The 13,792-nt window shown below is 40.9% G+C and overlaps 1 protein-coding gene across 1 annotated transcript; it reads right to left on the reverse strand.

Moving 5' to 3' along the window:
• Positions 1 to 6,498: 6,498 nt before the first annotated feature.
• LOC114637236 (olfactory receptor 12D2-like) lies at positions 6,499 to 7,440 on the reverse strand. Its single transcript, XM_028785460.1, has one exon. It carries the CDS (start codon positions 7,438 to 7,440, stop codon positions 6,499 to 6,501), a length of 942 nt encoding a protein of 313 aa, XP_028641293.1.
• Positions 7,441 to 13,792: the final 6,352 nt, after the last annotated feature.

Here is a 13,792-nt window from a genome sequence, read left to right on the forward strand (position 1 = left end):
CTCCCTCCCTCCCTCCCTCCCTCCCTCCCTCCCTCCCTCCCTCCCTCTCTCTCTCTCTTTCTTTCTTTCTTTCTTTCTTTCTTTCTTTCTTTCTTTCTTTCTTTCTTTTTTTCGAGACAGGGTTTCTCTGTATAGCCCTGGCTGTCCTGGAACTCACTCTGTAGACCAGGCTGGCCTCGAACTCAGAAATCCGCCTGCCTCTGCCTCCCAAGTGCTGGGATTAAAGGTGTGTGCCACCACTGCCCAGCAAGATCTTTTCTTAATAATGAGACAGGCTTAGTTTTATTAAAGGAACAAAACTTACTTCTTACAAACTTGAGTTTAATTCATTTGGCATTAAAAGGGTAGAAGTTTTTTCTTTCCCTATGTAATAAAGATTGGAACTCAGTTTTGATCCAGAATAAGTGAGTCCTTTCTGTAATGGTGTTTGGTCTTTTGCTCCATCTGCATATGTAAATATGTATATTTGTGTGTAAGTATGTACTTGTGAGAATGTATGCATGATGTGTGTAAGTATGTAATTATGAAAATGTATGCAAGCTGGGCCCGACTGGTTTAAATGGAAAAGTATAAATGCACATGCTTGAACCTGTATATGAATTTATGTGTTTATGCATATTTGCTTATGTAAAAAATTTTCTTTCTGCAAGCATTATTCTCTTCTCCTGGTTCAATAGAAGTTTATCACTCCAAACTTTCCCCTAGCCTGACAAGTAAGAGGCATCTGGACAAAAAGCAAAAGACTCTAGTAATTAATCCTTTACTTAATCTCCTGCTGTTTTAGGATGAGGTGCTAAGTGCCAGAGACTGCAGTTTCTGACCTCAGAAGAACATAGAAGGCAGGTCAGCTATAGTAGCAAAGGAACTTAGACTTAGATAAGTAAATTTCTTATTATTAAACAGCAACCAAAAATATCTTGTAAGACAAAGTCTTACCCTCTGCTAACACTTTTCCCCCTCCTATGCCTCAAGAAGAACCAACAAGAAATAAGACCCCTTTGGGACTGGACCCCTGTACCCACCCCATCCATAGCCCCTTCTCTCTTAAATTTTATTTATACTGTAATCAGCTTCATAGAACAAAGAGAGTTATGCAGCACAGTTTTTTGTCCTCAGCAAATACAACTTCCATAAAATATTCATATATTTTTCTGTTCTAAAGGACAGTATAACCCTGCAGCAATGAACAGAGAAACCTTATTAGTGGTGTTCTTATATGAGTAAGGGGCAGGGCAAATAGCAGTTTGTTCATTCTAGGTTTATGTTTGGCTTGTTGGCCAAAATTGTTTAATGCCTAGGACACATAAAAATAAAATCTAATCGAATCAAATCAAATCAAATCAAATCAAATCAAATCCAGGCAATGCAGCATGGGAGGAGGAGGAGAACAGAGACAGAGATCTGCATTACCATGCCTCATGATGAGGCTGGGGAAAGATGCCCAGAGACCTGCCCTTGAGCAAGGATGGGTCATAGGCACACAGAGTGCAGCCTACCACAATGTAGAGCAGCCATGCCACCCACAGATCTGCCCTTCAGTCCTTGGCATAGGCAAGCCATTGATACTTGCCTGGCACCTCACCATTGAAGCTCAATCAGAGGAAGTCACCCAGTAATACACCGTCCAAGGCGTTAGCCTGCAGCAGAAGCCTCCACAATGTGCAAGTATGTGGTGGACAGATGAGAGAGAAGGAGAAGTGGAGCAGCTTGAGTATTATGAAGCCAGATGGAATTGGAGAGTCAAGGGTGGAGAGAAGTGGCCTGCTGTGAGTGGCTACCCAAGCCAACTGGGGCCTTGGTGAGGTGCTAGCCTGAGCTGCCACTGAGAATCATGACTGAATACTTAACTAAGCAGCAGCAGGAGGTGGTGTCAATGTCCATGGTCCACATTACCATTAGAGAACATGGAGACTTTCCTCATCAGGTAAGAGACAGGGACCATTTAGATCTCCAGTAGCTGTGTAGAAGTGGCCCTGTGCCTCACTGGTTGCAGTGCTTTTGAGAAATGGTCCCATGTCTCACCAGCAGTTGCACCAGGGACAGCAAGCCCTGAACCTTGCCCAGGCAGCACAGTAGAGTTGGCCCTGGTGGTGTGGTGGTGTAAGTGAGCTGGCTCTGAAGTTGTGAGTGTATGACAACTGACCCTCCCACCACTGGTCTGCTGTATGGTGGCACAGATACAGTTAGCCAAGCTGCCCATGGAATCATGAAAATGGAATAGCTCCTCATCAGGGGAAGCACTAGGGAAAATGGATAGTGTACCCTGTCTGGGCAGCACAACAGAGCTGACCCTGGGGCTATGCACTACATTAAGTGGTCTTCTGGGTGTGAAGGAGGGAGAGCTGGCCCCACCACTCCTCTGCCATGAGGTGGTATAAGTACATAGCTGATACCCTTCTCCTCTTCTTCTTTCTCCTCCTCTTCTTCCTCCTCTTCCTCTTCCTCCTCCTCCTCCTCCTCCTCCTCACTCTCACCACTTGTAATACTTGGGAGAGCAGGCCCTGCAGTTCATCTTTGCTTCACAATAGAGCTGTGGATCGGACAGAGTGATCCAGTCCTGAGGGAAAGAGCATTGGGAGCTGGCCCCTCCACACCTCTGTTGTGAACTGGCATCAGGGGCATAGATGCTCTCTGTTGTCTCACCTTCCCCACCTGAGGCAGTTGGGAGAGCTGGGGTCAAGAGGGCAGATGAACTGATCTTGCCCCTTATCAGTTGGGGAACTTAGAGCTGGTTCTGTACCTTGGCTGACTGCACATTAGAACTGGCTCTGAAGTACTCAAGGGAGAAAATATGGAGACAAAGTGAGGGACAGAAGCTGAAGGAGGGGCTGTCTGGAGACCATTCCACCTGGGTATTCATCCCATGTGCAGTCACCAAAGGTAGATGCTGATGTGGAAGTCAGGAAGTGCATGCTGACAAGAGCCTGATATAGATATCTCCTTAGAGGTCTGCAAGAGTCTGACATCTTCAGAGGCAGATCCTCACAGCTAGCAATTGAACTGATCATGGGGTTCCCAATGGAGGAGTTAGAGTGAAGACTGTTGGAGCTGAAAGGGTTTGCGGCCCCATGAGGAGAGCAGCAATGCCAACCAACCAGAGCTCCCAGGGTCTAAAGCACCAGCCTGGGATCACTTAGGGAGGGAGCCATGGCTCCAGCTGTATATGTAAGGGTGGAGGGCCCTGTCGGGCATAGGTGGGAGAAGAGATCCTTGGTCTCATGAAGGCTGGATGCCCCAGGGGGTGGGAATTTGAGGGTGGGGAGGTGGGAGGGGGGTAGGTAAGGGCACATCTGCAGAGAAGCAGGAGGAGGGGTGAGGGGATATGGGGTTCCTGGGTGGAGGGGGGGTATGGGGTAAAGGTAACATATGAAATGTACATAAAGCATTCAATAAAAAAAAAAAGAAAAGAAAAAAACAGAACTGGCTCTGGTTGAGTTCACATGGGTGAACCATCCCCTCACAGGATGCAGCAGTTGGGAGTGTAGGCCCTGTGCTTTCACTGGGCTACACAGTGGAGTTGTCTGAATGTATGGGTATGGTTGAGCTAGCCCAGAGGGCATGATTGCAGGAGAACTGACCCTGCCTCCTGCAGATGTCGTTGGGTGGTCTAAGCAGAGCAATGCTGGAAAGCTTATCCTGATGGTGCAATGACCAGGCTCAGATAAAGGGCTCTGAGTTGGCCCACCCCAAAATCTATATCATGTACAAACATTGGGACTTGTGAAAGGGCCAGTCCTGTTGATCCAAAGCTGCAGGATCTCCAATACACAGGGTAACAACAGGATAACCAGGAGGAGACCCAGTGAGGATCCAGTGTTGATGGTTTCACAGAAGCCAGAGATGACCAATCATTGCAATGAATATGTGCCAGAGAAGTTATGTGGACACTGTGCCATACTACAGCTTCCATGATGAGATGTTTTCTATGCTTGTGAGTGTGTGTGTGTTTGTCTTTCTCTGTGTGTGTGTCTGTGTGTGTCTCTCTCTGTGGGTGTGTTATTTGGTATGTAGGTTGCAACTGCAAAGGGCGGATATGAAGGATGGGGATGAGTAGGATTTGGGTGCATAATGTGAAACTTACAAGAATCAATAAAAAGATATTTTTTAAAAGGTCATTATAAAGATAGGTCTTCAAGAAACGTTGGAGACTCACTCACTGTTCACAGTATGTAAGTGTACATGATGTGCCACCGAGCAGGAATCTTGATGTTACCTAAATTAGGAACCACAGCTAGCTTTCCTGAAAATGATAAAATCAGAGCACATTTAATCTCACAGAAGTGAGTGGAGGCACTCAGCTTCACCAGGTAGACCTGCAGAAAACATAAATGAATGAACAAATAAATAAACAAATACCCGTCACTCAACCTGGGCAATAAAAAAAACACCAAATCTGAGCCTTCATGATTTTTTTTAAAAAAAATAAAATCTGAAGAGTTTTCAAAAGATTTTATTGTTAGTGTTTTCATGTGTGAAGAAGGGAAAGGAGTATTGTCTGCATGTTTGTCTATAAACCACATTCATCCAGGAGGCCAGAAGAGGGCATCAGATGGCTTGAAAATGGAGTTACAGGCAGTTGTGAGTCACCATATCAGTGCTTGGAGTTGAAGGACATTCAGCTGCTAAAGCAGCCAGTGTTTTTAATCAATGTACCATCTCTGCTGTCCTTCAAAAAGAATTTAAATTAAAATTTTTATAGTACTAATTTGAAAAAGAAAGTCTTATAAGGGTGCCATCTCTCATTTAAAAACAATCATTGTTATTTGGATTGAACCCAAACTGAAATAACTAGATAGTAAGAAAATAGACACATTTACTAAATGATTCTGAGAAACGCTTTGAATCTTTAGATCAAAACTATGGTGAATTCTGGCTCAGCAGGAAGGATTTTGCTGGTTCTAACCACCTAACAATGGTGACCATCTGCATTGGACCTTCCCTAGATCATCATCAAAGAACTTCCATACTCAGGTCTAGCTTCTGCAGCCTTGTAGTGCAATTGCAGGAACTGAAGGAGAGAGCTTTTCTCTTTTGACCAAGGACAAAGATCTTCTCCATAAAGTTTAGTGTTTCAGTGTTTTCTTTTTTAATATCTTTAGTTGTTTTGTTTGTTAGGAGGGGTATGTCTGTGGACTCCATGGGTTTCATTAAAAAATCTCATTGAATAAACATCGAATCCATTTTGTACTACCTTTATGTGCATATGTGTGCACTCACACATTAGATAGCATGGCTCACATTCCTCAAGAAAATAAACTCTCCTTCTCCAAGTAGCTATTTACTGCCCAAGATCTTCAGCTGGGGTGGAAATTCATGGAATTTTGTCTGGCTTATTCTTCTGAAAGACTGTGTGTTCAGTCCCAGCCATTGTGAGTTCATGTGCACAACTGTGTTCTCATGTCTAGTGTCCAGCAAATACTGTACACAGACATCTATTTCTTCACAAGAGAATGTACAGGAAGTAGGATGGTAAACATGAAGAGTATATTGCAGAGGAGTCAGATAATAAGGAATAAGGGGTGGATTAGATATAAACACATTATATGAGTATAAATATTAAATATAAATATTTAATAAAATTGTTTTAAAACATCTATCACAAGAAGCACTCTCACCTTGGACTGTATTCCATTACTTGAATAGTGGTAGCTAATCTATTCAACACTCAGAATGTTGTTGAGACAAGAGAAGTTACTAACCAGATTTTGAAAAGTATAGGAAGTCAGATGTAAAATAACTAAACATCCTTATTTTGATATATATATTTGATGTTTAGTTAATAAGATATATTGCCTAAACTGTTTATAAAACTGAGTGTGGTAGTAAATACCTATAATCCCAGCAATTGAGAGGTGGAAGCAAGAACGTAAGGAATTCAAGGACAGCCTGAGCTACGGGAGACCTGGACTCAAAAATAATAATCACTAATAAAAATTTTAAAATAAAATCTTATCCACTCACCACCAAAACCTCAAGTTTAACTAAATCAGAATCAGGTTTGATAGAAATGTTTGCCTCTAAAGTTTTTAGTAATTCTTTTGTGATTTACAACTAACTTTTTCAATTGAGCAACCATAGTTTTAATAATCCCTCAAAATAAGAAAGCATATTGATATTTATCCAACTAATATGAGTTGACAGATGAACAACTGTAATTGCTAATTATATTAAACATAGGTAGTATACACATATCTCTATACCTAGTAACATAAAAGTCACATTACAGTATGTACCAAGTCAATGTTATAAACTAATATGCCCAAATTAAATTCAGGAACTGAATTCTATGATTAGAACCTGTCAAGTTTAAATTCCTCTTGCTTTAATTGTTTAATAGCATTAGAATATGTTTTTCCATATATTTTCCATCATTCAAGTTGTTCATAATATATGTGTGCATCTATTTTACATAAAACATATCTTAATTTCAGGAATACATGTTGATAAAACATATCTTACTTTCTTATTGCCTGTTTATTTACAGCTCAGCAGAGTTCTTTAGATTTCTTCAAGTAAGAGACATCTTCTCATCTTCCTATTCAATGCACTCCTCACTTCCTTGTTTCTCAAGGTGTAGATGAGTGGATTGAGAGCAGGAGTGACCACACTGTACATGATGGCAATGATTCTGTCCTGATCCAGAGAGCTGCCTGAGGTGGGACGAATGTAGGTGAAGATAACAGGAGCATAGAACAGAATAACAACCATGAAGTGAGAGGCACAAGTAGACAGTGCTTTGTGGAGCATGCTGCAAGAGCGGGTTTTAAAGAAAAGATAGGTGATGATGTAGAAATAGGAGAGAAATGTCAGAAAAAAGGGGACTGAGGCAATGGTGCCTGTGACTGTATTGAGCAGCCAAAGATTGAGCTCAGTGTTCCCACAGGCCAGCTCTAGCAATGGTTTAACATCACAGAAGAAATGATGAATGTGATTGGGACCACAGAAGCTCAAACGAGATGTCATTACAGAGTGAAGCAAGGCATGGAGAAAAGCAATGGTCCAGATGGTCACAGCCATAAGGATACAGATCTGCCAATTCATGATGACAGAATAGTGAAGTGGCTTGCAGATAGCCACAAAGCGGTCAAATGCCATCACTGCCAGCAGCAGAGATTCTGTGGTACCCAGGAAGTGGAAGAAATGAAGCTGAGTTATGCATCCCAAGAAGGAAATTGCTTTGCTTGTGGAGAGGAGGTTCTCCAGCATCTTTGGCACTGTTGCAGTGGAGTAGGAGATATCTAGACATGCTAGGTTTCCCAGGAAGAAATACATAGGTGAGTGAAGTCTTGGGTCCAAGATGACAATCATCAGGATGGCTCCATTCCCAGTTATATTGACAAAGTAGATGGTGAAGAAAATAGCAAAGAGAAAAGGTTGTGTTTCTTGTAAGTCTCTCACTCCCAAGAGGACAAATTCTGTGACAGAGGTTTGATTCAACATCACCTAAAAGAAACAACATAGCTTGTAGAACACAGCCAGGAGTTGATGAGGCCAATCAATTTTTCCAGACTAGAATTTTCTTGCTTAGATAGGAGGAGGATGAGGAGAAGAAGGAGGAGGAGGAGAAGGAGAAAAAGGAGAAGGAGGAAGAGGAGAAGGAGGAGGAGAAGAGGAGAAGAAGAAGGAAGAGGAGGAAGAGAAAGAGGTGGAAGAGAAGGAAGAGGAGGAGGTCAAGGAAGAAAAATCAATACTTTGTGTAAGCCAGCCTCAGAGCCTGTGTAATATTTGATTGTTTAGATCTTGAACAGCCATGATTTCCGACTTAACTATATTTAAAATTTAGATTCATCATTAACACTTTCATTCTCTGAGAGTTTGGTGTCGTTTTGTCCATACATCATGTTCTCTGTCTATGAACATCTACATTTGAATATAATTTTCATTTATCTCTATGTCAGCTGTGTGATATGTTGCTGTTTAAAGATTCTGTTTTACCATACTTTGTCTTGTGAGTATAAACATCAAATGAGAGTAAGAATCAAGAGTTAAATAGTTTTATCATAAAGCCTCTGAAGAAGTAGAAATGCCATAAAATAGCAGTAGTCACTTGTTCTTAGATTATTAATGCTGACGATACTATTTTATTAATCTCGTCCTGGCCCACATGCCTAAAAAAAAGTCAAGGAGCCATATTTATTGGAAAGGCAGAGGGGAGCTCAAAAATCACATACTTTTTGTCAATTTGAGGTTTTTTGAACGTCTCATTGTTGTAGTAGATGATCGGCTTATTGTCTTACTGCATTTTGATCCTGAACATTTTCTCAAACAAGAAATCAAGTGACATCTTCAATGAAAAATGTTGCTGTATATACTCTTGTTTACTTGTGGTCAGACTTTTTCTAGACATCCTTAAATACAAGACTACTTTCTGTGAGCTCAAGTTCCTTCCTTGTTTTACCAAAACTCTCTTCTCAAGTATCTATGCCTTTGGTCTCTAGAAATCCTACTTTTGTCTTAGGACATATTTTAAATCTTTTTAATTTGACAGAAATAAGTCCACCTTTCAGCTAAGAAATTCTAAGTTGAACTTACCTTCACCACAGTTCCTCTAGCAGGCCTCTGGCAGCTGTTGTATCATCCCAAAGTACTGTCTGCTTCATTCCATCTCTCTTCAAAGTTGCCATAGGTTGCCAGCCTTCCTTGATTTTTTTTTTGTTATCTAACCTTAATTTTCATAATAAGAAACTCTGCCTTCTACTAAGGAAATACATTCATCTTCATTTTTTGCTGAATTGACCTAAAAATATTTTATTCAGTGAATGATTTAACTCTTCAGGAATTATAAATAAGTAGTTCATCTTAAGACAAGACTTAAATCTGTACTGATTACCACTATAAAAATTATTTTGGATATTTTATCAAGGGCCCAGCACTATCTTTGGCTGTACTGGCAGTGGCAGATAGGATTGGTGAAGCAGCTTCCTCTCTACTCCTTTTTGTTAAATAGATGCCTTGTGTAGCTTTTACATCTTAGGAAAGACAAGCTAGGACATGTGAGACACTTGGGTAGATAGTAGGAACTGGAAGGAAATCTGAAGACTGACATACATAGTCTCTTCCCAAAGCAGAAATGGCTAGAGTTCTAGAGAGGAAGTTGATTTGACGTGACCAGTTTGAAACTAGGGAAACTTCTAGAGCCCATGACACTTTTGGCTTTACCATGGAGATGATTTTGTTTTAGAATTAATCTCTACTCCATGTTACCAAAAGGCTATCTTTCAAAAGAATAACTTTCTTTGATAGCTAGGCACAATATGTTTAAAATCCTTACTAGTAATTTTTAAAAATGCAAATCATTTTCTAAACACTAACCGTCATTTTAATTTTTCTGATCCATAAAATAGAATTGTATCAAGAATGTATTTTTTTTAAAAAAATACCAAAACCTCAAGAAACAATAAATCAAACAAGAGACCAAACTTTCCTGTGTTTTAGGGAACAATTTTTTTTTGCCACACGTCTCTCTCTGTGATATGATTTTTTTTCACTACTGTTTCAATATTTAGAGATTACAGATTTGCCTTGGATGGTGCCTAAAGACCCAGTCATGTTGAAATGAGAATAAGATATGATGGTAAAAATGTGGAAAAATGTTTTTATGAACTGTAATAGGGAGTTTGTCCATTATAAAATGGGAAACTAGCTCTAAATTTTATATTTTTGGCTGTGAGCCTAGCCTTTAATGACTGAGCCATCTCTCAAGCCCTAGCTCTAAATTTTAAACACTTGTTCTAGTGCCAGCAAGAGGCAGATCACAGCACAGAAAGTATGGACAACTTTCCAGGCTAACTCTGGTTTCATTTTCTTACCTGACTGGACAAGTAAAGGTATTTTCAGGGCACTGCTTCTCATGACTGTAAATAATAGAAAAATATATGAGATAATAGTTCAGGGATCAGTCCTCAAGGATGAGTTATTTGCACTGAATCCAAAGGGATAAATTATTTGTCTTCAGAAAATCCTTTCTCACCTTCTGAAAGCTGGCTCTAAAAATCATGAGGCTGTAAAAATTAAAAGTCCTGAGAGAGCTTGTCCCTTGGCATTAAGAATTGTTCTAAGAGTAAGCAAGGAGCTGTCTTATGAAATCACCACTTTTCTGTTGTGCTTCATATTGCATAATTATGATTAATGCTTAATAGAAAGCAAAGACAATCCAAGTCTCCATGGCCTAATAAGTTTTCTTAGCAAAACTTCCCTTGATTTCCTCAGATAGAGTTGAGACTTCACTATCTGTTCCTGAGGACTCCCTGGAAAAAATACCCTGAAATTTAAAGTTGAAAGAAAGTTGGAGATGAAAATTAACCAATTGATCATGTCACACTGAGGGTACAGTATGGAAAATTGCTATCAATTTACCACAAATTAACAGCACTGAATTGTTTAGGTATCATGATATAACTGTTCAACATTGTGCCCCACCCCCAAAAAGGACTGATACAAAATATTATTTTATTTTCCTGTCTTTAATAATCTATATTAACTTATTGATTATCACAAAATGCTGTATATTTTTAATATGTTCATTATGGAACACCATTGATTTTTTTTTAAAAATACAACTGGTCAGAAGACTAATGTTATTGAGATCTGAGTATTTGGCAAAACATTCTGCAAAAAATAAATGAAGTCCTTAAACTAAGTCCTTGCTCATGAGTATAGGACTTAGTTGGGTCCACTTAAAAACCTGGGTATGGCTCCCTATCTGTGCAGTGCTGGGGAAGGGGTAAAGACAAGAGAATCTCTAGAGCTTGCTGATTGTCAGCCTATGGGTGTGTTTGGGGGGTAGGGGAACTCCATTCAAGGAGACATTATGTCTCAAAGGAGTAATAGAAAATGATAGAGTGTACACACACACACACACACACACACACACACACACACACACACACGCCTAAGTTAGAGTTAGTATTGCTATGATGAAACACCATGACCAAAAACAACTTAAGGGAAGGAAAGGGATTATTTCAATCACAATTCCATAATAATAGTTCATCATCAAAAGCAGTGAGGGCAGAAACTCAAGTAGGGTTTGAACCTGCAGAATGATGCAGGGGCCATGGAGGGGTGCTGCTTACTGACTTGATCCTCATGGCTTTCTCAACATGCTTTTATTTTTTAATGGTTATTTTATTTTTCATTATTGCATTGTGATTTTTTAAATTTTATTGGATATTTTCTTTATTTATATTTCAAATGTTATCCCCTTCATCCCTGCAGAAATCCCCTATACCATCCTTCCTCTCCCTGCTTCTATGAGGGTGTTCCCCCACCCACCCATTCACCCACTCCTGCCTCCCCACCCTCAAATTCTCCTGCATTGGAGTATGGAGCCTTCATAGGATCAAGGGCCTTTCCTCCCATTGTGGTTATTTTATTTATTTATGTTTCAAATGTTCCCCTTCCAGGTCTCCTCCCCACACAGACTCACCAATCCCACCCTCTCCCCTTTGTCTCTAAGAAGGTGCTCCTTCACTCACTCATCCACTCCTACCTCACCGCTCTAGCATCACCCTATGCTGGGGCATCAAGCCTCCACAGGACCAAGGGCCTCCTATTCTATTGATGCCAGATAAGGCAATCCTCTGCTACATATGTAGCTGGAGCCATAGATCCATCCATGTATATACTCTTTGGTTGGTAGTTTAGTCCCTGGAAGCTCTGGGATGTTTGGTTAGTTGATTTTATTGTTTTTTTCTATAGGGTTGCAATCCCCTTCAGCTCCTTCAGTCCTTCCTTTAGCTGTTTCATTGGGGTCCCTTGGCTCAGTCTAATGGTTGACTGTATCTGCATCTGTATTAGTCAGGTACTGGCCCAGCCTCTCAGGGTACAGATATACCAGGTTCCTGTCAGAAAGCACTTCTTGGCATCAACAATAGTGTCATTGTTGATGCCAAGAAGTTTTATGTCTGCGAATGGGATTCCTAGGTGGGGTAGTCTCTGGATGCCCTTTCCTTCAGTCTCTGCTACAGTTTTTTGTCTCTCCATTTCCTTTTGGACAAGAAAAATTCTGAGTTAAAAATTTTGAGATGGGTAGGTGGCCCCATCCCTCTGCTATGCCTATCTACTGGAGGTCATCCCTAAAGGTTTTATCTCCTCTTTATTGGGTATTTTGGCTAATGTCAACCTCATTGGGTCCTGGGAACCTCTCCCTTCCCTGGCATTTGAGACTTTCTAGTGGCTACTCCTACTTCTCCACTCTCCACTGCTACATATTTCTATTCATTTTCCTGACCCTCTGGACTTCTCTCCTGTCCCTCACTGTGTGCTCCCAGGCTGGTGGTTTAGTCCCTGGGAGCTCTGGTTGGTTGCTATTGTTGCTCTCCCCATGGGACCACAAACCTTTTCAGCTCCTTCAGTCTTCTCTCTAACTCCTCCATTGGGAACCTCATGATCAGTTCAATGACTAGCTGTGAGCATCCACCTCTGTATATGTCAGGCTCTGGCAGACCTCTAAGGAGACAGCTATATGGGGCTCCTGTCAGCATGCACTTCCTGGCATCCACATCAGTGTCTGCCTTTGGTGACTGCACATGGAATGGATACCCAGGTGGAGCAGTCTCTGGATGACCCCTCCTTCAGTTTCTGTCCCACACTTTGTCTCCATATTTGCTCTCTTGAGTATTTTGTTATTCTTTCTAAGAAGTGTTGAAGCACACACACTTTGGTCTTCCTTCTTCATGAGATTCATATGGTCTGTGAGTTGTATCTTGGGTACTTCGAGGTTTTGGGCTAATATCCACTTATCAGTGAGTGCATAACATGTGTGTTCTTTTGTGATTGGATTAACTCACTCAGGATGATATTTTCTAGTTCCATCCATTTGCCTAAGAATTTCATGAATTCATTGTGTTTAATTGCTTAATTGTTTAATTGCTGAGTAATACTCCATTGTGTAACTGTATCACATTTTCTGTATCCAATCCTCTGTTGAAGGACATCTGGGTTCTTTCCAGCTTCTGACTATTATAACTGGCATAGTGGAGCATATGCCCTTGTTATATGGATATATGCCCAGGAGTGGTATAGCTGGGTCTTCAGGTAATGCTATGTCCAATTTTCTGAGGAACCACCAGACTGCCAGGTAACCTTGGTTTCTGTTGCTTATGTTCTTATGATTGCCTTTCAACATCTGGTTATCTCTAGTGCTATCTGCACTTACTGTCTCTTACTTGAGCCTGTCTTTCCAGTTATCTTGCTTGTGTCAGAACTCCTCAGAGTCCAGCTGTCTCTGTGATCCTGTGATCCTGAGTTCCTGGGGAGAAGAGCTTCTGGAACTCAGGTTGCCTCTGGGATCCTAAAATCCTGCTGTTCTGAGTGCAGTGGTTCCATTGTTGCTCTGAGTGCAGTGGTTCCCCTGCTGCTCTGAGTGCAGTGGTTCTTCCAGGACAGGTCAGGATGGATAATTTTTTTTTTAAATCAAAGGCATGAAAAGAATTTGGAATTCTCTCATTCCTTTTTCTGAGGCAGGTGGAATAAGAGCCTTATACACCTCCCTGAGCAAAGTGCAACTGGGCTGAAGCATGACTGGGAGGCAATGGGAATTACCCATTGAGGCCAGAGACAACTCTTTTTTTTTTTTAATAGTAAAAATACAAGTAAAATTTATTTCTATAACTTCAAGATGAATATTTCTCCTGGAGCAGTCATGTTAGCTTGAAGTGTGTCTGGGAAGCATATAGGGATGGAATGTTGCTATTTTTTTTTATTGGATACTTTATTTACATTTCATATGTTATCCCCTTACCCCATCCCCCACCCACCCGGGAACCCCCTCATCCCCTTACCCCTCCTC

The sequence above is a fragment of the Grammomys surdaster genome, unplaced genomic scaffold (genome assembly GCF_004785775.1).
Source record: "Grammomys surdaster isolate TR1022 unplaced genomic scaffold, NIH_TR_1.0 125231, whole genome shotgun sequence".
Classification (NCBI taxonomy): Eukaryota; Metazoa; Chordata; class Mammalia; order Rodentia; family Muridae; genus Grammomys; species Grammomys surdaster.

Coding starts and splice junctions, on each gene's coding strand:
- LOC114637236 (XM_028785460.1), bottom strand. CDS start 7,440: ATGTTGAATCAAACCTCTGTCACAGAATTTGTCCTCTTGGGAGTGAGA.